The 26,832-nt window shown below is 42.7% G+C and overlaps 1 protein-coding gene across 1 annotated transcript in view; it reads right to left on the bottom strand.

The window, feature by feature from the left end:
- Positions 1-26,832, bottom strand: part of LOC119411699 (calmodulin-binding transcription activator 1) — a 76,575-nt gene that overhangs the window by 7,494 nt on the left and 42,249 nt on the right. The window contains exons 7-15 of the mRNA XM_037678610.1: positions 26,054-26,207; positions 18,686-20,550; positions 17,057-17,183; positions 14,542-14,676; positions 3,057-3,205; positions 2,487-2,671; positions 2,315-2,393; positions 1,965-2,232; positions 90-601 (exon numbers count right to left, since the gene is read on the bottom strand). Coding sequence (XP_037534538.1) covers positions 90-601; positions 1,965-2,232; positions 2,315-2,393; positions 2,487-2,671; positions 3,057-3,205; positions 14,542-14,676; positions 17,057-17,183; positions 18,686-20,550; positions 26,054-26,207 — 3,474 coding nt within the window. The remainder of the gene's footprint in view (positions 1-89; positions 602-1,964; positions 2,233-2,314; positions 2,394-2,486; positions 2,672-3,056; positions 3,206-14,541; positions 14,677-17,056; positions 17,184-18,685; positions 20,551-26,053; positions 26,208-26,832) is intronic.

Here is a 26,832-nt window from a genome sequence, read left to right as displayed (position 1 = left end):
ACTCCATGATTTGCCTTTAATTTTCAAACAGTTAACACCAAACATATGGCTGCTTTACATGAGAGCAGGATCAAGATGCGTCTCCATACCTGTAGGTCCTCTGTGTTGTCCTGATAGGTGAGCAGCTCCGTCTCCTCCCCCCTGTCAGACAGCACTCTTTGGCGCAGGTGAATGGCCAATCGTTCTTTCCCTTGAATCCTTCTAGCCAAACTGAGTTGCCCAAGAGTCTGTCTCAGGGTCCACCTGTTGCCCCCTTCAGACTCCCCTATCCTGGCCTGCAGGTGGGAGAATGGGGCACTGGGGGGCTGAGGTCGGTTGGAGCTGGAGCTGGAAAGAGGTGCATTTGGACAGCTAAAGTTTGAGGGTTGAGTTTGTGAAGATTTGAGGAGGGAACGATGAGGATTGAGGTGGGAGTTGACAGGGTTGGTTCCAGGGTTCGAGTTAGCTAGCTGTTGTTGGCTCGCTGGGCTAGATTTGAGTCTCTTGGCTGGAGGAGGTCCTCCCTGTTCCCCCTGGGTTGCTGGTGGGGGTCTTTGTCCAGTTTGGCTCCAGCTCTGGTTCTGGTTGTCCTTTTGGCTCTCTGCTCTGTTTCTCCTCAGCTCTGAAGGGCAAAGGTAGTGAAAAATAAGATAAAATCTTACAAAGACAATAATAATTCCTCCAAAACCAGATTTCCTAACTACACTGCCTAGTCCCTCTTAAAAAGGGTCATCATGTGTAAGAATTTTTTTCAGGTCTCTCTTGTAAATGAGTCCCCGAGGCTTAATGGGATTAACTATAAAGATAGAATGAAAAGTTATCTAACACTAAGTGATACAGTGAGCAGTTTTTTAGTCCTTAAAAAATCATCTAGCATGGGAATACCAAGATAACAACGTGAAAGAGTAGCTCAGAAAGCATGCATCGTCAATTTTACGTATATTTAATGAGAATTGTGACTGCAGGAACCTTTGCCAGGAACCAGGGTCTTTTTTGTGGGTCCTTCACTTTCCCTCCATCACCCCTACTTCCTTTTATAACTCCACCCGTGTGTGCCAGAATGGAGGCGTGCTGCCTCTGTCTTTTTTTTAAAGGACAAGCTTGTTGGGGAGCACGTGGCAACTTTTTTATTTAAACATTGTTGATTTTGCACATACACATAGAAAGTAATGCAAATTGTGCTCCTAAATATAACTCAGTGAAACAGTGATACTTTGAAACGTTAAATCCCTTCGTTAATTTGCAGACAGGAGCTTCTTCTCTTCTTCCTGCTGCCACTGATGCAGCTGAACAAGTGTATGCTGTGAAAACGGCAGGAATGACTGAGTCTGAAGTGACATTTGCATACAACAACAACTGGTCCTGCTGTACAACTGGAAATTAACTAATTTACAGTAGTAGTGGATCTGCAGTGGAGTTAGAGTGGCTGTAGTGTACTTCCTGGTTTTACTGCCTTTGAATTGCTCTGTCCAGCAGCTGCAGTATGTCAGCAGCAACGTGCTGAGAAGGATCAAGACATGTCAGCAGACTTGATTTGCCAAACCAAGACTGTACACTAGACTTTGGCGGAAATGCAACAAACCACGATTAAAACAAAAATGCATGTTCTTACAAACAAGTTATAAAAGATAAAGTTTCAGGATGCCTTGGTCAAAAGCTGCCTTTAATTTTATAACTTATATCACTCTAAATAAACAGGTAGACAGATTTAAATCACAATGGCTCAATTACCAGTGTGAAAGTGAGGCTCCCCAGCCATGTAACAATTATTCATTAAACACTGTGATGGAAGTCCACTCTCTTATCTGGGTAGAAGTTTTGTTTTCCCATAAATAAAACCCAATCATCAAGCAAAGAAAAAATAAAACTATAGCTATGATTCACATGGAGTAACTGGGTGACTAATTTTTGTGTTTTTGGTGAACTGACAGCTTAACTTGAGACAAAAAACTCCCCCCCCGGTAACAAACCACATGTTTCTGCACCTGAGTTTGAGTTAGTGGTAGGGTTGTTGCTTATTCCACCCATGTGTGAGCCTCCTCTCCATCTATCCATCCAACTGTCTGCAGACTGGCCCTGAGTTTGAGGACTTTGCTGCAGCTGCTCCAGGAGCTCAGCCAATCGAGTGTGGCCGCGGGATCGGGCAATGTTCAGCGGCAGACGCCCCAAGGAATCAGGAATGGCAAGTGCTCTTGGGTCCCACTGATAAAGAATCAGCGCTGCGTCGGTATGACCCAGAGCACAAGCCCACATCTGTGGAGGACAAAACAAACGTAATACGCACAGAAAAAATTAAACATACAGAAACAACTAGATTCAAGCATTAATTACTCACAAGTGGCGTGCAGGAGAAGTGGTCAACATTCAAAGGATCCACTTCCAGCTCAAGGTCAATACTGTCAGCATGCTTTGTGCTGCAGGACAAGACAACAAAAGTGAAATTACTGTCTTGGTCTGTGCCTTCACCACGATGTGTCATATCTGAGTGTTCATATCTGAGAATTCACCGCCAGCGAATGAGTGTCTGAATGAGTCCTGCGTAACCCTGAGCTGCAGCCAGATGCAGTAAAGTCATTCCTCTGGAGTTCTTGCTGTGGACGAGCTGATTAGAAGAAGCCCAACATGGCTGAGACATCATCTTCTCACAGACAACCACAACACGACCCTCAAATGTGCCATGGTCAGGGGAGAGCTAAACAAATGAACAAGAAAAGGTCAAATCAAGTCAAATATATAATGTCAACCAAATAATGTACACCATAAGAAATTTCTTTCAACACATTTTTTCTTTGTTTTAAAAAAAAAAAAAAAGTTAATTAATGATTGCAAACTGTTACAATTATTTGACACAAGATATTGCTAAATTACTTGTAAAAAATTAAATGGCCAATGGTTACTGTATTTATTTATTTTATAGTGAAGCCTTTTCTGCTTACCATCTTACAACCTTTAACCTGATCACAGTGTTAAAGACTTGACTGATTTCTTTTAGTCACACATCTTTGGCTGCTGCGCCTCCCAAACACTTCATGTAACAAGGAAAATAAAATTTCACCCCGACAGAATCATGGACTTACTTGAGACCGCTGCTCAGTGGTTTCTCCCCCTTCAACTCCTCCACCCTTGGTTGCCATGGCTTCTGAGCCAGGGTTCTGATTGGTTATTTCAGCCATCCTCTGCTCCATCTGCTCCAAACGCTCCAAGATAGACATCCTGAACTGGGTGTCTGTATAATACAAGCGAGAAGTGGTAGTCTGTAAACACTGCTGTATTCATGGAAACAAGTACTGTGTGTAGCTTGGGCTCATCTGATAGGCTCAACAGACACTGAGCTGAAATTCAGCAACACCCTTAAGTGATAAATGCGAACTTGGAAGACAAACATAAATATGTTTGTGACCTGGCTAAGTGTGAGTTTGACCCTTACTTTCAAATCTGCTGCAGTTTTTCTGCAGTGCATGTTATGTCACCCCACCTGCTGCTTTCTCGCTCAGTTTTCTGTTTTTCTCTCTTTTCGTTTGATTTGTTTTTCATTTCTGCTGCCTGCAGAACACACTTAACTGAGAGGGTGGAGCCACAAGGGCAACAAAAAGGTTTAAACTCCTCCCGTCCCAGAAGGGAAGTTCACTCTGTGGCCCGTCTGACTTGTTTACTAAAAACTCCACAACTGTAGCTACTCAACACAGAAAAAGAACAATTTCTTATAAATCCAGAAAACAGTCACCAGTGTCAAACAAATGACACACACTCTCAGAGTTTACCACGATCACCGCCAGTGAAACCTGAAGGGGAGCAATCCTGCTTTGTTTTGTAAAATATATATTTATTTAGGATGTTTTAGGAGGCCTTGGTAGCTTGGTGGTCAGTGTTGCGATCTCTTCGTCCTGAGGGCGTGGATTTGAGCCTAGATTGTGTCAAGAAGGGACATTCGCAGTTAAAAAAAAATTGCTGCACCTTTCATGCAAGCTTGCTCACTGTGGCAACTCCTGCAAATGGAAGAAGCCAAAAAGAAAACCTAAGTTTTGAGTAAGTTTTTATCATTATGAGTTTACCTACTGATTATTAAGAGGCATCTTGTTAAAAGGTTATTTATTATAGACAAGCAGCTTTGCACTGTAGGATTTAATTGCTTTTCAAACAGCTTTTAGTGGATTTATTTTTATAACGAGTATTACAGTTTTAAGTACACAATAACATTCTCCAACTTCAGGGGAAAAGGTCTGCAGATTGACAAATACCCAAAGTTTCTGTCACAGCCCAGTTTTAACCTTAACTTTGTCATGTTTTTCCTTAATAACGACAAGAAAGAAAGGGCTCAAGTGCAGGAAAGAGCACACCCAGGAGGCAAGTATTCAAAGACTAGGACTCTGAAAAAAATAAAATAAAAGACTGCCAGGCCATTAAAAAAACAAAGACAAAGCCTAAACCAGACAAGCACACAAGAACCTCACACAAAGGAAAACAAGGACGATATACAAAGGGAGGCAACGGCACAAATAGAGACGTGGCAACTACAAAATCAGGAATGAGAAGAGCAGAAAATGGACAAGGAGCAAATAATTAAACTCTACAGACTCTGACAAACAACTACACAGTTAACAATAAAACGATTTTATATAACCAACTAAACACAAACAAGATGAGACTAACTTGTAACTAAAGTGTCAAAGTAACCAATCACATTGCATTTTATCATGGGTTGTATATAAACTAGAATATATCCTGATGCATGCTCAATAATCCAGGTAGAAAAATCTAAAAAAGTTAAGTCAGGTCCTCTGGACAAGTTAAAAAAAAATAGAATCCTAGAAGAGTTAACATTTATTTGATATAATTTTTGGAATTATAGCTCACAGCTGTTGCATCTAAACTAATTCATAAACAAATACTTTAATGTTAAAGGAGACAAGTTGATCAAAGTCTCCAGGCTGAAAAAAGTCCAATTGTAACGTTCAAACACACAAAAAACAAAACAAAAACAAAAGCAGAACCAAGTGATGGGCCTTGTTCGGTGGTCGGAGCATTCAGTAAAAATGTCCACTCCTTTTGGTGCTGAAACTGAACATGGTATTGATTTCATTGAGTCTAATTATCATATGTGAAACAACAATTAAATTAATTTAAAGGTACCACATTACATCTCCACCCAAGGTGTAAACAACGTGAGGACTTGTGGCTTCTTCTTCTCTTTGTCTGCCACACAATGCTCACTTGCATCAGACACCCAGAATTAATTTAAGCAGCCACATCCGTCTGCAACAACATGGTAAAGAAATAAATAAATCAAACAAGAGGAGAAAACTAAGGCAGCTGCAAGCAATACACACCTGAGCGCGAGGAGAAACAGCACGGCTCTCTTTGTGCTCCTTCCTGCTCTGCTCCAACCTGTTTCAGACTCACAGGTCGCTGCTCCGACCGCGCAAAACGCAAATAACAGAGGGAGGAGGGAGGAGAGGAGGAGGAGAGGAGCATCTCCTCGTCTTGTGTGTGGGGGGAGCAGCAGCACTTCTAATCCGCTGCTACACTCCGAGCTGCAGGAGACTGGGTCGTCACCGGCACGGCACACGAGCTAAAATAGGCATTATGAACATGAGATATGCGTGCACGCTCTTTGGATAAAATACCAGATTTATATCTCTAATTTACCCTCGAAAAGGGTCAGAGCGAGGGCTGAACCATTGTGCATCCACTGAGCCGCACGCGGACGCAGCTGTCCACAGTCGTCAGTGTCAAACAGAGCGGGTGTTCATGTCCTTGTCTTTATCTGAAGCCAGCAGTCAGCCCTGCTGTGGCGGAAAAGCCGCATTGCCGCATTGCGCAACGCGGAGACGGAGGCGAACAGCCAGGACATGGCTCGCCAGAGGGTCCCGTGTGATCCAGATTGCAGCTGCAACGGGAGATATATTTACATACCCACTGAGGCTGACCCCAGGGCTGTGAAGACATGTGTAATCATTCAAGGAATGCATATCGCCCGCCAGAGTTTTACACCGGGATCATCTTATGATGGAGAATGAAGGAGATGAAGCCCTTCTGGTCAAACCTTGACAGATGTCATGCTCAGGATATGTGTTGGGGATGACTCTAGGCTACGATCACATTCAATTCTAGCTCAATATCTGCAAAACTGATTGATTTGTAATGGTTTTCTTGTTGGCTAGAACTTTCTTGTTCGATTGGTGGGCCATCTTGAATTGGACTGACTCCAAAGGTAAAAAATTGTAGATGTTCGTCCAGTAATTTCTTACTGGGGTTTCATTAAAATAAATCCAGACATGAGATATTTTTCTTACAAACATGGCTGACACTAAACGTTAATGAACAGAAATCTGCAGCACTTGGAGTAGGCGTTAAGAATGACACTCATACAACCACATCAAATTCTGGGACAATATCTATGGCTGAACTATAAGACCCCTTATTATGAACAAAATCAGTGGAAACAATGTTCCCTCGCTCGGACGTGGGTCACTGGGGCCCCACTCTGGAGCCGGGCCTGGAGGTGGGGCACGCTAGCGAGCGCCTGGTGGCCGGGCTTTTACCCATGGAGCTCGGCTGGGCACAGCCTGAAGAGGAGACATGGATCCCCCTTCCCGTGGGCTCACCACCTGTGGGAGGGGCCAAAGGGGTCGGGTGCAATGTGGGATGGGTGGTGGCCGAGGACGGGGGCCCTGGCGGTCTGATCCTCAGCTACAGAAGCTGGCTATTGGGACGTGGAATGTCACCTCACTAGTGGGGAAGGAGACTGAGCTGGTGTGTGAGGCTGAGAGGTTCTGGCTAGAAATAGTCAGACACACCTCAACACATGGCTCTGGCTCTGGAACCAGTTTCCTTGAGAGGGGTTGGACACTCTTCCACTCTGGAGTTGCCCCTGGCGAGAGGCGCCGAGCAGGAGTGGGAATACTTGTTGCCCCTCATCTTGGTGCCTGTACGTTGGGGTTCACCCCAGTGAATGAGAGGGTAGCCTCCCTCTGCCTACGTGTGGGGGGACGGGTTCTGACTGTTGTTTGTGCTTATGTGCCAAACAGCAGCTCAGATTACCCATCCTTTTTGGAGTCCTTGGATGGGGTACTGGAGAGTGTGTCTCCTGGGGACTCCCTTGTTCTACTGGGGGACTTCAACACTTACGTGGGCAATGACAGTGAGAACTGGAGGGGTGTGGTTGGGAGGAATGGCCCCCCTGATCTGAACCTGAGTGGTGTTCTTTTATTGGACTTCTGTGCTTGTCATGGATTGTCCATAGCAAACACCATGTTCAAGCATTAGGGTATCCATATGTGTTCTTGGCACCAGGACACCCTAGGCCGCAGTTTGATGATCGACTTTGTTGTCATCTCATCTGATCTGTGGCCGCATGTCTTGGACACTCGGGTGAATGGAGAGGCAGTGCTGTCCACTACTGGTGGTGAGTTGGCTCCGATGGTGGGGGAGGATGACGGTGAGACCTGGCAAACCCAAACGTATTGTGAGGGTCTGCTGGGAATGTCAGGCAGAGTCTCCCGTGACACGGAGCTTGGAACACGTTCCGGGGGAGGCAGGGGACATTGAGTCCGAGTGGGCCATGTTCCACGCCTCTATTGTCGAGGCGGCTTATTGGAGCTGTGGCTGCAAGGTTGTTGGTGCCTGTCGTGGGGGTAACCCTCAAACCCGGTGGTGGACACCGGCAGTGAGAGATGCTGTCAGGCTGAAGAAGGAGCCCTATCGGGCCTTTTTGGTTTGTGGGACCCCGGAAGCAGCTGATGGGTACCGGCAGTCCAAGCGGCATGCAGCTCGGGTGGTCGCTGAGGAAAAAACTCGGGCGTGGGAGGAGTTCAAGAGGCCATGGAGAATGACTTCCATACGGCTTCAAGGTGATTCTGGTCCATCATCCTGTATCTCGGGGGGGAAAGCGGTACGCCACCAACACTGTTTATAGTGGAGGTGGTGTGCTGCTGACCTCAACTCAGGATGTCGTGAGTCAGTGGGCAGAATACTTCGAAGACCTCCTCAATCCCGCTGGCACGTCTTCCACTGAGGAAACGTACCCTGGGGACTCTGGGTCAGGCTCTCTGATCTCTGGTGCTGAGGTCACCGAGGTGATTAAAAAGCTCCTCGGTGGCAGGGCCCCAGGGGTGGATGAGATTCGCCTGGAGTTCCTTAAGGCTCTGGATGTTGTGGGGTTGTGTTGGCTTACACAACTCTGCAATATTGCGTGGACATCGGGGGAAGTTCCCCTGTATTGGCAGACTAGGGTGGTGGTCCCCCTATTCAAAAAGGGGAACCATAGAGTGTGTTCCAACTACAGGGGGATCACACGCTTAAGCCTCCCTGGTAAGGACTATTCTGGGGTTCTGGAGAGGAGGGTCTGTTGGATAGTTGAACCTCGGATTCAGGAGGAGCAGTGCAGTTTTTGTCCTGGTTATGGAACACTGGGCCAGCTCTACACCCTCAGCAGGGTCCTGGAGGGTGTGTGGGAGTTTGCCCAACCGGTCTACATGTGCTTTGTGAACTTGGAAAAGGCGTTCGACCGCGTCCCTCGGGGAACCCTGTGGGGGGTACTCCAGGAGTATGGGGTACCAGGTCCTTTGATACGGGCCGTTAGGTCCCTGTACGACCGGTGTCAGAGCCTGGTCCGCATTGCCGGCAGTAAGTTGGGCTCATTCCCGGTGAGAGTTGGACTCCGCCAAGGTTGCACTTTGTCACAGATTCTGTTCATAACTTTTATGGACAGAATTTCTAGGCGCAGCCAATGTGTTGAGGGAATCCGTTTTAGTGGCCTTGGGATCGCTTCTCTGTTTTTTGCAGATAATGTGGTTCTATTGGCTTCATCAGGTCGTGATCTACAGCTTTCACTGGAGCGGTTTGCAGCTGAGTGTGACGCGGCCGGGACGAGGATCAGTTCCTCCAAATCCGAGACTGTGGTCTTGAGCCAGAAAAGGGTAGAGTGCCCTCTCCGGGTCGGGAAGGAGGTCCTGCCCCAAGTGGAGGAGTTTAAGTATCTTGGGGTCTTGTTCACGAGTTAGGGAAAAATGGAGCGTGAGATTGATAGGCAGATAGGTGCAGCGTCGGCAGTGAAGCGGGCGCTGTACCAGTCTGTCGTGGTGAAGAAAGAGCTGAGTCAAAAGGCGAAGCTCTCAATTTACCGGTCGATCTATGTTTCTACCCTGATCTATGGTCATGAGCTTTGGGTTGTGACCAAAAGAAAGAGATCACGGCTACAGGCGGCCGAAATGAGTTTTCACCGCAGGGTGTCTAGTCTCTCCCTTAGAGATAGGGTGAGAAGCTTGGTCATCCGGGAGGGACTCAGAGTAGAGCTGCTGCTTCTCCACATCGAGAGGAGCCAGTTGAGGTGGCTAAGGCATCTGGTTAGGATGCCTCCTGGATGCCTCCCTGGTGAGGTGTTCCGGGCACGTTCCACCGGGAGGAGACCCAGAGGAAGACCCAGGACACGCTGGAGGGACTATGTTTCTCGGCTGGCCTGGGAACGCCTCGGGATTCCCCCAGAGGAGCTGGCCCAAGCGGCTGGGGAGAGGGAAGTCTGGCCCCCCCTACTTAAGCTGCTACCCCCGCGACCTGACCCTGGATAAGCAGAAGAAAATGGATGGATGGATGGATAGATGGAATTATAGCTGTTTTTGTGTTTTCTTATGTCAATTAAATAAAAGTTGATCAGTTGTAGTTGTAGATCAGTTGGGTTCATGGGATGTTTGGGTAACGCAGCATGGGACAAAACATCTGTTCTCAGCTTTCAATAACTGTGCCTTCAAAAGTTGACTGAAAGATCTTTTCATCGTCCTCTAATTGGCTCAAGAAAAACTTTACAGTTCTTTCAGTACGCTGACTGGGCTTCATAATTAAAGCTGGTCTGAAAACACTTGACTAGTAAATAACCAACTAGTTAACATCAGGTTTCAAACCACCTTAGCATCTTATCTTAGATTAAAAATCAATTTGCATGCAGGCAGAAGATAACAAAATACAAATGTAGAAAAAGGTGTCTCCATCAGGTCAATCATCAGCAGAAATTATATAAAATGACTGACTGGAGTCATGTCATTCTAATGTAAGAAACAACCACTGAGACCAGCTAAAAAATACAAACTCACAGCAACAAGTCCTTCAAATAAGTTGTAGCATTAATTTACTGTACAAAAGAGTCATTCCACATTTCTTTATTTTTCCCTTCCAGGGAGCCAGACTGTTTTGTAATACTTTAAAGTGATCTTAGTCAATATTTCTTCAGGCTTTCTTTTAAAGTTTTTCTTTGGATTTTGACAACTTTTTCTTTAATTTTTAGTCCTGATTATTTTCAGAGGAATGTGTGTTTGTTTGTTAAGCTACTTAAAGAGAAAGTCCAGATCTGAATTTAAAGTGAAGGTCAGTGGCAAAGTTTTGAATAACCAGTATCTTACCTTCTTTGGATAGCTCTTTGAATGACCACTATTTGGTGAACTTAAATTCAATTTCACCCAGATTGACGAGCTAACAACTAGTTTGAGTTTGTCAAGACCAAAGCAGATTTGTACAATCTTAAAACAACTCTCATCTCAAACATTTCAAGGTGATTCAAGCAAAACATTGCTTTATAAAGCTTTCCACAGCTGTCGTTTTTACAATAAATGTTTATTCCATCTGAAATATTAAGATTTTCTTGCTCGAAGTGCTCCATATTGCACTGAAAGTACTACAGCTAGCTGGTGCTGCAAATATTTTTGTTTGTAAATAACCACAGAATTATGTGTAAATAATTGTGTTATGCCAAAATGACAGCAATGTAAATGTTTATCACTTGTATTGGGATGAGAATGAGCTTTTTCAGACTCGAGTTACTTTAAGACTGTAGCAGTCCACACACAGCCTAATGTTTAGCTCATCAGCCTGATCAGAAATAAACTCTAGTTTTCTGATCTGAGGTCAATCAATGAGATATCTACAACAGGTAAGATGTTAAATGTTCATAACCTTTCTACACAACGTCATTTCAAAAGATCTGAACTTTCTTTTTAACTTTGACATCATTCAGGTACAAAAAGGCCCCTAAACTCAAGGGATGAACCAGTGTTGCGTTGACAACTTAACAAAAAACAAATTCTAATTGAATCTTCATACACTGTTGTCAGAAATCTGACACAAACACACAATTTATCCCCAACCCTTTAGTTGAATCCATGAAAAATACCAAAGATAGCAATCTGACAACTAAAATATTTTTTACACTAACAAGGAGACTCTCAAGCAGCTATTAGCTGAAAACTACCATACAGTTCTGAAGGGTGATGCATCTCTCATGTCCTTGCCATGTCTTTGCAGGATTTTTTTCTGTTTTGTGAAGACTTGACTTTAAAATACTCTTCATCTGCTAGAGGTAGATGCTTTATGGTAAAATGGGTGGTAAATGGACTGTACTTATATAGTGCCTTTCTATCTTATGAAGACACTCAAAGTGCTTTACACTACAATGTTTCTGTGTCCTCATTTACCCATTCATACAACACTCTACTAGATCTCTACAAAGTTAATTGAACAAATCATTCTAATGAGACTAATCAGTGCTTTAGATCACATTCATACACCAATGGGACACACATCGGAGGCAATGAGGGGTTCAGTGTCTTGCCCAGGGACACTTTAGCATGTGACTGCTGGTGGATTCAAATTCAAAAATACTTTTTTAATCCCAAAGGGAAAATATTTGTTGTTGTAACTCGTTATCCTCATTTCATTAAGAGATGTTATAGATGCTGATGGCTGTACGCAGGAAGGATCTCTTGTAAAGGTCCATCCCACAGTGGATCCTAAGAAACTGGCTGCAGATGCCGTCCGATCCGTCCACCCAGACTCGGCTGGCCTCTCGATTCCCCCGGGCTGTAGGACCGCCCGAATGCCGGGCAGAACTCATACCAGCAGTCTGCCAAGCTCCTCGTCACTGCGGACAACCAACTGTAGGTGCTGAGAGACGATCCTGTCCTTTCGCGGTCATGAGCCGTGTTTCCTGCTAGTTCCAGGATCTCAGTGGTCAGGCACTCGAGCACAGCTGGCAGGTAGATGAGAATGCGTCCACAGAACATCCTTTTCAACTCATTTGAGATTTGGGGCTGTAGTTGAGATATTATTTGAGCTTTTGAGATGTTAATCAGCTGCTGTTGGTTGTAGAAAACTGCCTTGTTTCCATGATTATGCATCATAACAAATGTCTTAAACTAAAAAAGTTTCAGTAAAAATCCTTCCTGCTGCTCAGCATCTGATACCAGAGGAAACAATCATCCAAAAAATGTGATTTACATCCAGAAAAAGAGGAATTAAAGTTTCCAAAAGCAAAATCTCAGAATGAAAGTAACAGAGCTGCTCCAACATGCAGCCACGTTGAGCGGCGCAATTCTAGAACCCCCAACTCTTTGCATTGGAGGATGACTGCTCTAACCACTCAGCCACAGCTGCCTATAGCTGACTATTCTGCTTTAACTGTCCACTTGTCCACGTTGCTCATTTTGTAAAGCCCATACTGCACAACATGTTGTCATGATAATGTACTAAAGTTGAAAATGAGTTAAAAAAAAGCAACGACATAACTGAAAAACTTTTAGAACAGTTGAAGAAAAAATGATCAGGATCACTTTAAAATGTCATAATAAAGTCAGTCTCATAGGAAGCAAAATACGTATTACAAAATAGGGATGGTTTAGAAATTGTCTGCAGCACAATATATTAATGTACCTCAATGCTTCATACCCATGGAACTTAGAGAAACATGTACAGTATGTTATGTTTGCAATATTTGTAAAGATGTGACACTGCAAAGTACATGAAGTGAGGTTTAATAAGACCAGAATCTTCAGACTGAATGTACATGTTAAAAATTTACAGTAGATTATGTCCACTTAGCAGACTCCACCCAGACTCCAGTACAATGTTCAAAGACAGTTAGAAATGCAAACTGGGGAAACTGGAGAATGAAGGAGGCTCAATCCACCAGCAGCAAGTTATTTTTCATTTGCCCATAAAGAGTGCTGCACTTGTATAACCTACGACGGAAGACATCAGAAACATGGTTTTCCTACACAGTAAGTCTATTGAACAGATTATAGGAAAAGTAAATTTTATTGGACTAGCAGCAAAGAGCTTATTCTCAGTCAACGCTCATGAAAACCTCCATTCAGTTGAATTATATTACCTGAAGTCTCCATTCAGCATGTGTGTGTTTCACAGAATGCTGAGTCTGCAGCATGACATCAAATGACAATAAAGTGCAGCGCCAAACCTTTTGTGTTGTTTGTACTTTTCATTTAGTTCATTTAGTTTAGTTTAGTTTTTAGTATGTAAAAATTAAAAAAATTAAGAATTGACTTGAAGTCTATGAAGTCAAACGGTTTGGGCAGTTTTTGTTTTTTTCCTTTTTATTGTGTGAATGTTTATGAAGCATTCACATTATTGTGATCCTTTTTTCTTTCATATATTTTTTGGTACAATTCTCTTCCCACAATTTTCAACTATTTCAACAAATTATAGTATATCGAAACGTTCAGCTCTTTCAGGACAGTCCTGCTATGACTTTGAGTTTTGGTGCAACTTTAGCTTTTTAAAATATTTAACCTTTTCTGCCATTTTTTTTTTTCATAGAAAATGAATTGAACTCATTTTACATCCTTCAAAACTTTAGATCTGTTTACACCCTTTTACTGCTCCTTTCACATTTTGCTCTGGTTCAGCTTCTTTCAGCTTCTTTGTGCAAATTTAAACTTTTTTCAGCACTTACAATTAACGTCATTTGTTTTTTCAGCTGTTTTGTGCTCCTTTCAGATTATTTTTGATAGCTGTGCCATTTTTGTGCTTCTTCTAACTTCTTTTGCTAATTTCAGCTTTTTTTTTTAAAGCTCAGTGACTCATTTTTGTGCTCTTTTCGGCTTATTTAACCCTAGTTCAGCAAAAACGTGCTCTTTCTGCTTTCTTTTGCTAACCCTATCCCTGTATTTAGTATTCTACATTGTTTTACAATGTAGCTGTCATTGTTTCATTTTTAACATAATTTTCTTTCATTTATTTTCTCATTTTATAAGCTTTCTTTAATGACTGCCTGCTGTTGTCATTGTTGTCTACTGTTGTCATCATTCTTTGTTAAAAACTCTTGTAAATGAGTCCTCGAGGCTCAGTGAGACTAACATGTCTAAATAAAGGTCGAATGAAAAAACTCAAGCTTGTTCTTGCTGTTCAGTTTCATTTCAGCAAGTTTCTAACTAATCTCAGCAGCAAGTTCTTCTGCAATAAGAATTGGCACTACATTGTCGCAGGAAATGCAATTTCTCTTGTTAAATGGTGTAATTTGCACACGTCTTTTAAAAAGTAGTCTTAAGATAAAAATCTTCATTTGCTTGACGATCTGTTATATGAAATTTGAACATTATGTAAACAACTTGTCTAAAGAGCAGTTGTTCCTTCAACATGAAACTGAATGGACTTCTCATTCAGAAACAGAACCGACACATTCAGAGTGATGAGATGAACGCATGCTTGAAATGGTCCTATGATGACAGTGATCACACCCACTTACATGATTATTACAAAACTAATGTAATTTATAACTCCTACCATCCAGAGACAACCAGTCATGCTGAGAAGACGGCAGAGCTGGAAGGTCGCGTGCTTTATACTCAAACACCACAGAAGAAGAGATGACCTCACCGCCCATGGCCACCTGTAGCATCACTAGTCCTGTGTCATGGGCTGGAACAGACAGGTGTCAGGTGAAGGATGTGTGTTAAAAAGTTGTGTGTGTAATCAATAATCTCTTGGCAAAGTTACAGGTAATAAAAAATAACTTCAGAAAATGATCTGACCACTTTATATACGGTATTTTCCGCCGTACACGTCACACCGCCCTATAAGTTGCATCAGTCCAAATATGTAGTGGAAAAATCCATAAATACGTTACTTCGCCGGTGAAGATTCTCAGTCATCCAGGACATGATGAATTCAAAAAGCGTTCAATACAAAAACAACTGGACTTTATTTGTAACAGAAGACGTTTCGCTCCTCATTCGAGGAGCTTTTTCAATTCAAAGATCAGTGAGTGAGAGATTCAGGTTATAAGGCTGAGTGAGATAAGACACACACACACATGTAGATTTGACAAGTCACACCTAAACACCTTAACAGTAGGGGTTTCTTAAAGTCTTTGTTACTCTAATTCACAGACAAGGCCCCTCTGTTCTCATCAGGTGTGAAAACTGGCTGGGAATCTGTCTTAAAGTTGCATTATAGGTTTTTGAAAGTGGAAATCTGAGGCCTTCTCCTCTGTTAAGAGACGGTTTTTCTCTTTTAACATAAATTGCTTCCTTCACCCCCCTCTCAAACCATCTGTGTTCTTGGTCCAAACCTCAAATGTGTCCCTTCTCTGTGAGGTGGAGGTGAACAGCTGAATCTTGTCCAGAGGAGGTGGCTCTCCTGTGTTGAGTCATGCGTCTGTGAAGAGGCTGTTTAGTTTCTCCAATGTAGAGGTCTGGACAGTCCTCGCTGCACTGGACCGCATACACTACACCACTCTGTTTGTGTATGTGTTTTGTCCTTAGGGTGGACCAGCCTCTGTCTGAGAGTCCTGCTGGGTTTGAAATGTACTGGGATCTTGTGTTTGTTGAAGATCCTTCTGAATTTCTCTGATACTCCAGCAACATAAGGGATGACAATGTTTTTACGTCTGTTCTCCTTTTTCTGTTTATTAGTGTGTTTTGTAGATTTCCTCGCTGACTTGACAAAAGCCCAGTTAGGATATCCACATGTTTGGAGAGTCTGGATCCCTCACTCACTGCTCTTTGAATTGAGAAAGCTCCTTGGATGAGGAGCGATACGTTACTTCGCCATATACGTTGCATCTGTTATGCATCACCGCTGACAACCTGGAAATGTGGGCCAGTATTGTGCCAAAAATCGATTGGCTGCCAAATGGTGGCTGCGGGAGTGTGCACGGGAGGACTTTAACAAGAATTTAACAAGATTAACACTTAAAAACAATTATTTGTTTGCTGGAAATTATAGTAAATATGTGTCTCAGTATAAATTTTGCTTAAAAAATGCACTTTAATGGTCAAATCAACTGCATTTCAAAACCCGATTTGCAGAAGCGGGTGCGCGCAGAGGGTGACTTGGTCCATTTCTTCGAAATTTAATAAGATAAACGCCTAAAAACAATTATTTGTTTGCTCAGCTTTATAGTAAAGGTGTGTCTCAGTTGAACTTTTACTTAATAAATGCACTTTGACCGTCAAATCAGCTTTGTTTCGCTGGGGCGTCTCAGCAAAATGAAGCTGATTCAGTTCCTGCAGGCAGACAACGGTGGCAGGCTAAGGCAAGCCGATTGTGTCATTAATAGCCACTTTTACCTATTACATGATACAACGGCATGCTCCACTACTTGAGTGCCATCTAGTGACTGAAAATGGTAGCATTCAATTTTTTCAGTCGGAATGAACGAAAAGTTATATCTCAGCCAAAAATTGGTTTATAAATATGGGAAAAAATCCATAAATACGTCTCTTCGGCCTATAAATCGCAGGTCATGTAAATTATGCAAAAAAAACATGACTTATAGGCCGAAAAATACAGTACTGTAAATACGGAGTGTTACTTTGCAGCTTTTCCAGTTCACATTATTATGTACACTTCAATCTATTCCAAATCTGATGACCTTTGAACAAAAAGGAACAAGGTCCAAATTACGTTTTGTACCTTGTTGATCTATAGTCGTCAGTAATTGTTGCTCTTGTTGGAGATGGACTTTAAAATAATTTCACTACCTACCTCTGGAACACAGTCATTACCACAATTAAATTATTTTATAAATTAAAAACATATACTACGATTAAAACCTAGTATGTTATACTATTTTACAGTGCTGCTACATCACTGGTATTTGATCTAGACATTTCTAAGCTTGTTTGTATTTATTAAAACTGATCCAGGTGCTCGAGTCCAAACAGTTCTACAACACAAAAGATGCATCAGAAGCATAGCAGGCATTTACAACTGGGCAACCTTCTTAGATTTTATACAAAAAAAGCAATCAGGGTTAGCTTTGATATTTCTGGACTTGTCTGATCAGGTGTGCTACCTGGGCAGTAGCAGCGCAGCACGCCGGGCTGGATTAGAGCAGCGGGCACACTTATGTGGTCGAACAGACAGCTGTATTCACTACTTGACTCCAACCACGGACCTGTGATCAGCACCTTCACTCCACCCTGAGGACCACAAATAAAAGCTCCAGGTTACTAACACAAAACAAAGTTGAATATATGAAAATATGATTATGCACACAACGACAACGTGAATGTAAAAATGAGACAAATTTCCGCATGCATACTACAATCTCAGGTCGTCAGAAACTAAACTAGCTTCAAATCTTTAAGGATCACTGTGTGTTTGTGAGGCAGCACGGTGGCGCAACTTAGAGCTGCTGCCTCTCAGCGAGCAGGTCCCTGGTTCAAACCCCGGTCCAGGAGCCTTTCTGGGTGGAGTTCGCATGTTCTCTCCGTGAATGCGTGGGTTTTCTCCGGATGCTCCGGTTTCCTCCCACAGACCAAAAACATGCATGTTAGGCTGATTGGTAACTCTAAATTGTCCCTAGGTGTGAGTGAGAAAGTGAATGTTTGTCTCGTTTGTCTCTATGTGGCCCTGTGATGGACTTGCGACCCGTCCAGGGTGTACCCCGCCCCTCGCACAGTGATTGCTGGACATGGGCACCTGCGACCCCGTGACCCAAAATGGAATAAGCGGGTAAAGATACTGGATGGCTGGATGGATGGATGTTTGTGTCCTTCACCTACAGTATGTAGAATGGAGAAACTGGCCGTGTGCGCCCCCTCCTGGACATCCTGGGCATTACCCATGATCCTAAGCAGCTGATCACAGAGCAATATATGCAGCATATAGTTCTACCCATTACATCAGCATGACAGTATTGTTGTGTAAAAAACATCTTAAAATGTGTTTTTATTCAAATTCAGTCTAGGGATAAGATATAAATTATGGACGCAGGTGCCTGAATATTTGACTGAAGTAAAATCTGAATTAACTAAAATTATAAGCTGGTAGCGTAGCCAAGAGGCTGAGTAAATAAATTTGATGTGTCTGAATCACAGCATCATGAGTTCACAAAAACAAGTAATATAATGAGAAATGAACAGAATGCAATGTTAATGTCTGAGGTCACCAGAACACTAGAAGAAAGGATTTTCTCTTTGCTGTTTAGCTCATTTTACAAACTATGGGATTACTTGGTGGTCTGTGAAGAAATCTCTCTCTGTTTTAAGTTTCACTAAACTGAAATGATGTAATCTTCAGCAGTAAAGCTGCAGTAAAATGTGAGTCAAACTGAGTTATTACAAGCCCCATGTGACAGTTTTTTTTAATGATGGTGGTAAAAGATGCAAGGTTCTCTCAAGTTTCATCATAACTCAGTGACAAAACTGCTGTCTGGGCTGTTAGAAATGCTAAATGAGTAAAATAATGAGGCCACCCAGGGGAATCAGGGAAATATAGAAATTATATTAAAACCCAATCAGCTGAGTGTGAAATATTTGGCCTCTTTAATGACCACATACTGTAACCAGCATGTATGTACAAACTGGGCTAAGTGTGAATTCAGTGGTTATCAGCACTGGCTGCCATCAATCATGAGGTGCATGAACTAATTTTCCTGGGAGGAGCAGTGATGAGTAAATAATGATTACAAGTTACTCACCTCTGGATAGGACCACTCGGGGGAGTAGTCTGTCACACCAAACAGTCTGCCAGTCTCCTGGAGCAGTCCCAGTGCTCCGTGCTCCACCTCCGAGCCCTGCAAGTGGCCGGCACCAGAACCCTGCTCCTCTCCTGCTGCCCCCTCCTGGGGCATCAAAACCCCAGAGACTGCTGCCCCCACCCCACCCCCAGACCCTTCCACTGAGATGAAATCATTGATGAGATCGGAGAACTGGCTTCCAAATGACGCCTCAAATCCTTCCAGACTGATAGCTGCTCCCGTCCCAGCTGATGTGGCAGCCACCACTCCATTTTGCTGAGGGAGTGGGGAGCTGTAGAGCGCCCCCTCAATGTTTGCACGTGTGGTTATTGGCTGAGAACTGACCCCCACTGAACTGCTGGCGCCTGACAAGCTCACACCGTTACATATAATTTCATTTTCTGCTCTGGCTCCTCCACCACCTCCTCCACCCTCATCTCCACCTCCAGTGTCATCTGTTGGTTGGAGGTAATGCTTGGTGTCAACACTCACGTAGGCCTCATGAGGATCTCCAGCCTTGAGGAGTAACTCTTCTCTGTTCTCAGTGGGTGTGTCTAACGCTCCCACCTCTTGATGTCCCCTACTGCACGGCTGCTCGATGGACGCGTCCTGTGTTGCCAGGGGAAATGAGCCCACTGCTGCTGCCTGTCCATTCCTTGCACACAGAGCCTGCTGATCAGTGCTGGCTTGGTGGAGGTGTGCATGGACATCTCCATTGGTGACAGGAGAGTCAGCTGCCACTGGGGGCATGCTCATGTAACCCTGTGCCTCACCAGATTCCTGGGTTGCTTTTGTGCCATTGGTCTGCAGCTGAGAGGACTGGCTTGTCTGGGGGGAAGCCTGGAGGAAGATGCTCGGGGAAGAATGGTGTGCAGGCTGGGTCAGACTTGTGACACAGGTTGATGACATGACAGCACTAAAGTCCATCTGTTCCAGGGTGGTGCTGGGGCTGAGGCCAGTTCCTTCGCCCACGTAGCTGCTCTGGGTGGACAGCGGCTGCTCCAGAGGTGTAGCTTCTGTCTTGATGTTGTTGACCAGACTTGGGTTGTAAACAAAGCCGTTAGAGGGGCAATGGAGTCCTCCATCATCACCGTTACAACCCTCTGTCTTCCCACCACCTCCATATGTCTGGCCCTGCTTGGGATTGTTGAGGAAGCAATCAGGGTCAAAGGTCATGGCAGTCTCAGGAAGGCTGACACCAACACCAGAGTCCAGAGAACTGGAAAGAACCAACTCTCCTCCCTCCCCTAAGCCTACCCCTCCAGGAAATGACGCAAACCTCTGGTTGTCAGGGGCAACAGCTAGCAGAATACCAGTTGTGGTACTCTCATGGGTGGACGCCAGCAGGTGGGTGTGGCCAGCGGAGTATACCGAATCCCCAGTCAGTGTGGTAACTTCAGACATAAACACTGCAGTGCTCTGTGATAAACCAGCTCCAATGGCGAGGGCAGGACTGTCAGCCATGTCACTCGCGATTGACAGCGGGGAGCTCTGGGTGGTGTCAGGCACCTCCACCTGGTTGGTGGAGGTAGAAGACGACACTTCCATGCTGCTCTGTGGGAGTAAGGAAGGTTTGGTTATCCTGCCGTTCCTCCTCTCTCCTCCGCCAACTCTGCTCCTCCCCCCACCAGGATTGGGTTCGGTCTGGCCCTCCGATACATCACTGTTCTGGACCTCTGTGCCATCTGCTTCCTCAGCTCTCTGGCCCGCTGTTACGCCCGTCCCTATAGCCGTTCCACCTCCTGCTGCGCCTCCTGACTCCTGCTTGGATGAGATGATACGCTGCTTGACGCTGGAACATTTTTGATGCAGGCTGCTTCCAGCACCTGGCAAACGAGACGTCAAAACAAAGAAAACAGCATTTACAAGAGTGCACACTGATTTTTTTAATCCTATCCATTTACTTTTGCAGACCAGAGTTTTGGTGTAATAGCGCTACCTCATTTGCATTTCACAGCATGTAACAGCACCCTCCAGTGTTCAAAATTTACATTGAAATTAGTTCACAAGTTCTTTGAAACACTGGTACAAACTCATAATCTTTAAAATACTTTAAATGCCCATTCAAGACTTCTACAATTTACAGTATTTTTTTAGGAGCTCTTTTCATTCAGGTGTTGAGAATTTAGTAGATTTATGTCCAGAGGTAATGTCTGCCACCAGCAACTAAAACAACAGTAATCAAGTCATAAGTAGCAGAAGAAAAAAAAATCAGAAAGGTGTGTGAATAACTTGGCACATACGTAAGTCAGACATTAAATAATAGTTATGTCAGCAAGTCACATAGTAAATAAAATGTCCTTGTTTGCCCTTCCAGACACAATCAAAAGATGGGGGAGATTACATAATTCTGTTTTGGAGTTATTTACTCCCCAATGCTGATGTATAATTAATACGTCTGGATTTTCAGTGGTCTTTCTGTCTGTCTTGATACAATTTGTTTCTACCTCTAGGTGGCAGCATGGTACTGACTGCTGGGAACGTCAAAAAACATTCACACAGAATATCTGATAAAGGCCTGCATAAATTCTTTAATATAGGCATAGTGACTGTGGAGTATTTGAATATGTTTTCATTGTTGTTTCACTGTTATGTCATGCTGTGATTATATAATATTTTATAATTTTCATTCATTAATTTTTACTCCAAAATTATTTATTATTATAAAGCCAATTAAAACACATTATGACAAATTGGAATTTCTTTACAGTTTTCCCTTTGGCTTAGTGATTATTTTTGAATTGATATATAAACATATTGGTCATTGTATGGATTACATTTGAAGCATTATATTTTCTGTTGAGTTTAAAAAATGTTGAGAAATGTTAAAATCAAACATTGATCCAAACGATCAGTGTTTGAATTTTATCTGTGAAGCTTTTACTCACTCATTTTGAAAACTGGCAGGCCCATTTACATCAAGACGTTGTTACATGTCTTACAGATACAATGTATTTTATGTAAATCTAGAAAATGTCCTTACAAGAATTCAAAAAGGGTTTAATACAAAAACAACTGGACTTCATTTGTAACTGAAGACGTTTCGCTCCTCATCCGAGGAGCTTTCTCAATTCAAAGAGCAGAGAATGAGAAATTCAGGTTATAAGAACGAGTGAGATAAGACACACACACATATGTAGATTGACAATTCACACCTCAACACCTTAACAGTAGGGGTTTCTTAAGGTCTTTGTTCCTCTAATTCACAGACGAGGCCCCTCTGTTCCCATCAAGTGTGAAAACCGGCTGGGAATCTGTTTTAAAGTTGCATTATAGGTTTTTGAAAGTGGAAATCTGAGGCCTCCTCCTCTGTTAAGAGACAGCTTTTCTCTTTTTGCATAAATTGCTGTTGTTACAGATGCTGATAACTGTGGGCAGGAAGGATCTCTTGTATATTCTCTTTCAACCAATAAATATTTTCAAGATATAATCTGCTGGACAGTTGTTTCCCAGTAACTCAAGTGACATTTTGATCTGCAACATTGCCAAAAATAGGGTATTTTTCAGACTATAAGGTGCACTTAAAATCCTTTAATTTTCTCAAAAATCAACAGTAAGCTGGTAATAATCTATGTATTAATTCTGGTTGTGCTTAATGACCTCAAACCAATTTTAAATGGTACACAACGCTCAAAAATCTGTGAAAATGTTTTAGTTTCGCTTAATGCGCCTTATAATCCGGTGCACCTTACGTATGAAAACAGACCCATTCATTGATATTGCACCTTATAATCTGGTGCACCTTATAGTCCGAAAAATATGGTAACTACAGTTTGAATTATCTGAAGCAACACTTTCCTTGTGTTCACACAGACCAACTGTTTACGCTTTAAAAGTTTGCAAAAAATACATTAAAGTGACTAAAGAAATTATAAGCAATAACACTAAACTCCTACCATCTGTGAGCCTGCAACCATAAAATAATTTTACATGAAAAATGAGTCAAACAATTAGCAAAATATTTGCCAATTAATTTTCTGTCAGTCATCTAATTGATTATTGTGACTAATCGTTTCATATCAACTCGCATTAAACTGAGCGGTGATTTAGCAATTGGCAAAAACATCAATTTGCATAGTTTCAGATTTATGTAAATAATATATTTTTTGTAAAATAACAAGTCATTGAAGCTATTGAGACATACAGTATGTAGTGATGTAAAAAGTTGTAAAGTGGAGGCGGAAGGTCTGATAAAAAAAAAGAGAAGTTAAAGTGTCAAGTACAGTTTACAAGTAAACATAGTGAGCTACACTGCATGGTATATTTCTGATCAAAGCAAACATGTATACTATTCATTCAAACTATGCATTATGCAATTATTATTATTATTAACTATGCACTTCTTCTTGTATTTGATTTTAATTTATTTTTGTTGAATTATTGTTGTCTGTACTTTATATGTTATCTGTCTAGACAGGTCTCTCTTGAAAAGGAGTCCTCGTGACTCAATGAGACTATCCTGTATAAATAAAGGTTGAATGAATTAACATTTAGGCACAACAGTCTGAATAATTCTCTCTATCGCTCACTTTAATTTCTAGATGTTGCTGCAGCCAGTTCAGAACTCATTACATAACCAGAGGTAGCTAATCTCTTTTATTAAGATATAAGTAATTATTGTGCTGTGAGTTAAATTATCTGCTTCATTGTTTCATTATTAACGTAATGGTATTTATTTACAAACCAAGCTTATTCAATCATAATTGTTTAACAAATATTACTTAGCTGTTGTATATAAACTGTTTACTGATTCAAATCTGCTGCATTTCTAAATTAGAATTAAAAACCCATCAATCTATGAAGGAATGCATATTGCATGCTGCCTTTGATGACAACGTTTTAGACCAAGACAATGTTGAGAAATTAGAGAGGACGCTGTTTGGATCATAACATTATAAATAATGTTGTGGGACATCATTCTCAGTGAGTGTGTCCGGGATGACTCAGCTACTACCACTTAAAATGTCAGTTCAGTATCTGTCAAAATTACTGAGGTAGAGCCAGTTTTTGTGCTGGCTATTGTCAGTTACATGTAGAGGCCAACTTCAATTGGGTTCATCTGTAGATGCTCTGGAAAATTTTTGTTAAAATCCATCCAGTGATTTGGGAGACATGTTGCTAACAGACAGACCGAGTTGGCTTCAAATAGTTAATGGCAAACAATTTAAACAATTGCCTTCTCAAACTATGTGCGAGGATCACTCTCAGATACTACCACATCAAAGTTTACAGTAAGTCTGTATCTCAAGGTCAAGGTTCTTTATTGTCATTTGCATCACATGTGGTACATGAGGTGGAACGAAACAGTGTACACAGAGTCCCAGTTACATCCAACAATAGCAAAAATATGAAGTATAAAAAGAAACAGTAAATAAGGAACTAAGATATGCGGTAGTTGCATTCAGGCCTAAAAAATCTGACCCGGCCTGGCTTGAACCCATATAATTTTTTCTGAGCCCGACCCGAAACCGACTAATTAACTGTGGTTACAGGAACGAACCCGAAAAAAAAAAACTTTTTTTTTTTTTTTAAATTAAGCTTTTACTGCTTTTGTAAGGGCAGCATGGTGGCGCAACTGGTAGAGCTGCTGCCTCTCAGCGAGCAGGTCCTTGGTTCAAACCTCGGTCCAGGGGCCTTTCTGGGTGGAGTTTGCATGTTCTCTTCGTGCATGCGTGGGTTTCCTCCGGGTACTCCGGTTTCCTCCCACAGACCAAAAACATGTATGTTAGGCTGATTGGTAACTCTAAATTGTCCCTAGGTGTGAGTGAGAGACTGAATGGTTGTTTGTCTCTATGTGTCCCTGTGATGGACTTGCGACCCGTCCAGGGTGTCCCCCGCCCCTCGCACAGTCATTGCTGGACATGGGCACCAGCGACCCCCGTGACCCAAAATGGAATAAGCGGGTAAAGATAATGGATGAATGGATGCTTTTGTAAGCAAATCAGTTTGACATAATTAAAAATGTATTTCAACGAAAGGAAGATATAAGATTTCTTGTTTATTAACAAGAGTCAGCAGATTATTATAGTTATTATAATATTATAGTTATTATAATATTATAGTTATTAACGGCTGGTGGACGTGCGCGGCTGATGATCCAAATTGGGTTGACGGCCGCGTGCATCCGCTGACACAGCGGCTGAGTCCAGTTAAGCTTCAGGTGGTTCTCTGGCAGTGATCCATCTGGACATTTTTTTTACCTCTTTCAACCAGCCGGGCTCGACCGTGCGCGTTCGCTGACGCAACGGCTGAGTCCAGTTGGGCTTCGGATGGAGTGATGGCAGTGGTCTATCTGAAGCTTAACTCAACTTTTTTTTTTTTACCTCTTTCAAGTGGCCGGTCACAGCTGGTGATCCAAATTGGATCATCAGCCGCGCGCGTTCCTGACGCAATCAAAAGCCCGACACTGACCTGGCTTGCCCATCCGTCACATTATTTTGGCCCGGCCCGAATTTCAGGTTGAGCTGGGCCGGGCGCAACGGGTTAGAAATGACAGCTCTAGCGCTAAATGAACGCCAAACGGTACGCTAAAAGATCTAAGATATATGCTAGTCACTAACAGTGCAAAACAATACACCGAACAACAGCAGCACGAACATGAGTCTTTGTGGGTGGATGAGTACGAATGAATGAATACAACAGAATGAAATAATCAGCAGCATGGATAATTAGCAACACATATCAACAAAGTTGCATAACAGTGATTTTTTTTTTCAGTTAAACTGAGTTGTAGCAATTTTTGTGTTTTTTTTTTTTTAGTTAAGCTGGCTGTGGCAGCCATTTTGAATTGAGTTCCCTACAAAAGTTAATCAGTTGTAGATGTACATCCTACAACTAGTTTCTGATGGTTCCAAAAAACAGGTCTCTCTTGAAAATGAGTCCTTGCGACTCATTGAGACTACCTGTATAAATAAAGTTTAAATAAATAAATAATAATATTCATCCAGTGGCTCTTGAAATATTTTGCTAACAGACATGCACGCACACAGGCAGATATTATCCCAACCAAAAGACAAAAGGCAGGCAATAAGAAAAAACAAGTAAATTGTTTTGTGTTTTAAAAAATGTCATCTTCGGAAGCCCTTCAGTATGTGTGCCAATTATGAACACACACACAAAACTGTATAATTCACTTCAGGGGAAAAAACCGTAGCAAGTGGAGTTTAATGATATGGCATTATCAGTCCGACCCTGCTGTGACCACCTTGCAATGAGGCCTGGGGGGACTCGTTACCACTCCAGTCCCAAGGTGACTTGAATTCCCAGCTTGAAGAAATGTGTGAAGGCTGACAGAGAAGAGAGCGAGTGCTCAAGTAAGAGATAACTCACACATGGGTTTCAGCTGACCAATGAGCTCCTCCTTGCTCCACTTGGCCCACTCCTTCCTGTCTGTGTTGATGGAGCAGAGGACAGGACCGCATGGCTTCCCGCTGTCGTCCACTGCCGGTACATTCAGGTAGTGCACCAACACAATGTCTGGGTTCTAGAGGAACAAGGACACACAAACACACGCTCTGTGTCATTTTAACAAAACATCCGTTCACTGATGGGTTTTTACCACACAAGAGGACAGAACAAAATGAAAGAGTCTATTTACAAAAGGGAATGGGGGAGGACCGGGAAGGAACGAGAAAAAGAAAGCAGAGGACAGGGAGGAGGTCAGACGTAGCGTGTCAGATAAGATTCTCTCACCTGCCTATAAAAGATTTAACAGCTTGAGCCCACTCATCACTCTCTCTCTAACACTGCAGGGTCTACATGCGTGTTTGTGGGTACGTGATACAGGATATATGATGGATATATATATATACAGTATTTGTCAGGAGGGAGGGAGAAAAAGGAGAGCAGGTCTCACTTTCCTGTAGGTCACCAGCAGACCTATGGAATTTCTATTTCATTAATGATTCAACAAGTTTGTTGGCGTGCACTTGTGAGTGTGTCTCTGTGTGTGTGAGAAAGAAAGAGAAAGCCTTCTCGTGATGAAAGATTCAGTAGACAGACTCAGGTTAGGGGGTGGACCTGCTGAGGTGGAACACTTTTCACTCCAAAAAGAGCACAGTGTGTTAAGAGTGCGCGGGGAACCCAGATGATATGAGACCCAGAACGAG

Source organism: Nematolebias whitei, chromosome 7 (genome assembly GCF_014905685.2).
Source record: "Nematolebias whitei isolate Nwh7 chromosome 7, NemWhi1, whole genome shotgun sequence".
Taxonomy (NCBI): Eukaryota; Metazoa; Chordata; class Actinopteri; order Cyprinodontiformes; family Rivulidae; genus Nematolebias; species Nematolebias whitei.
This window is presented reverse-complemented; position numbering and strand designations above follow the sequence as displayed.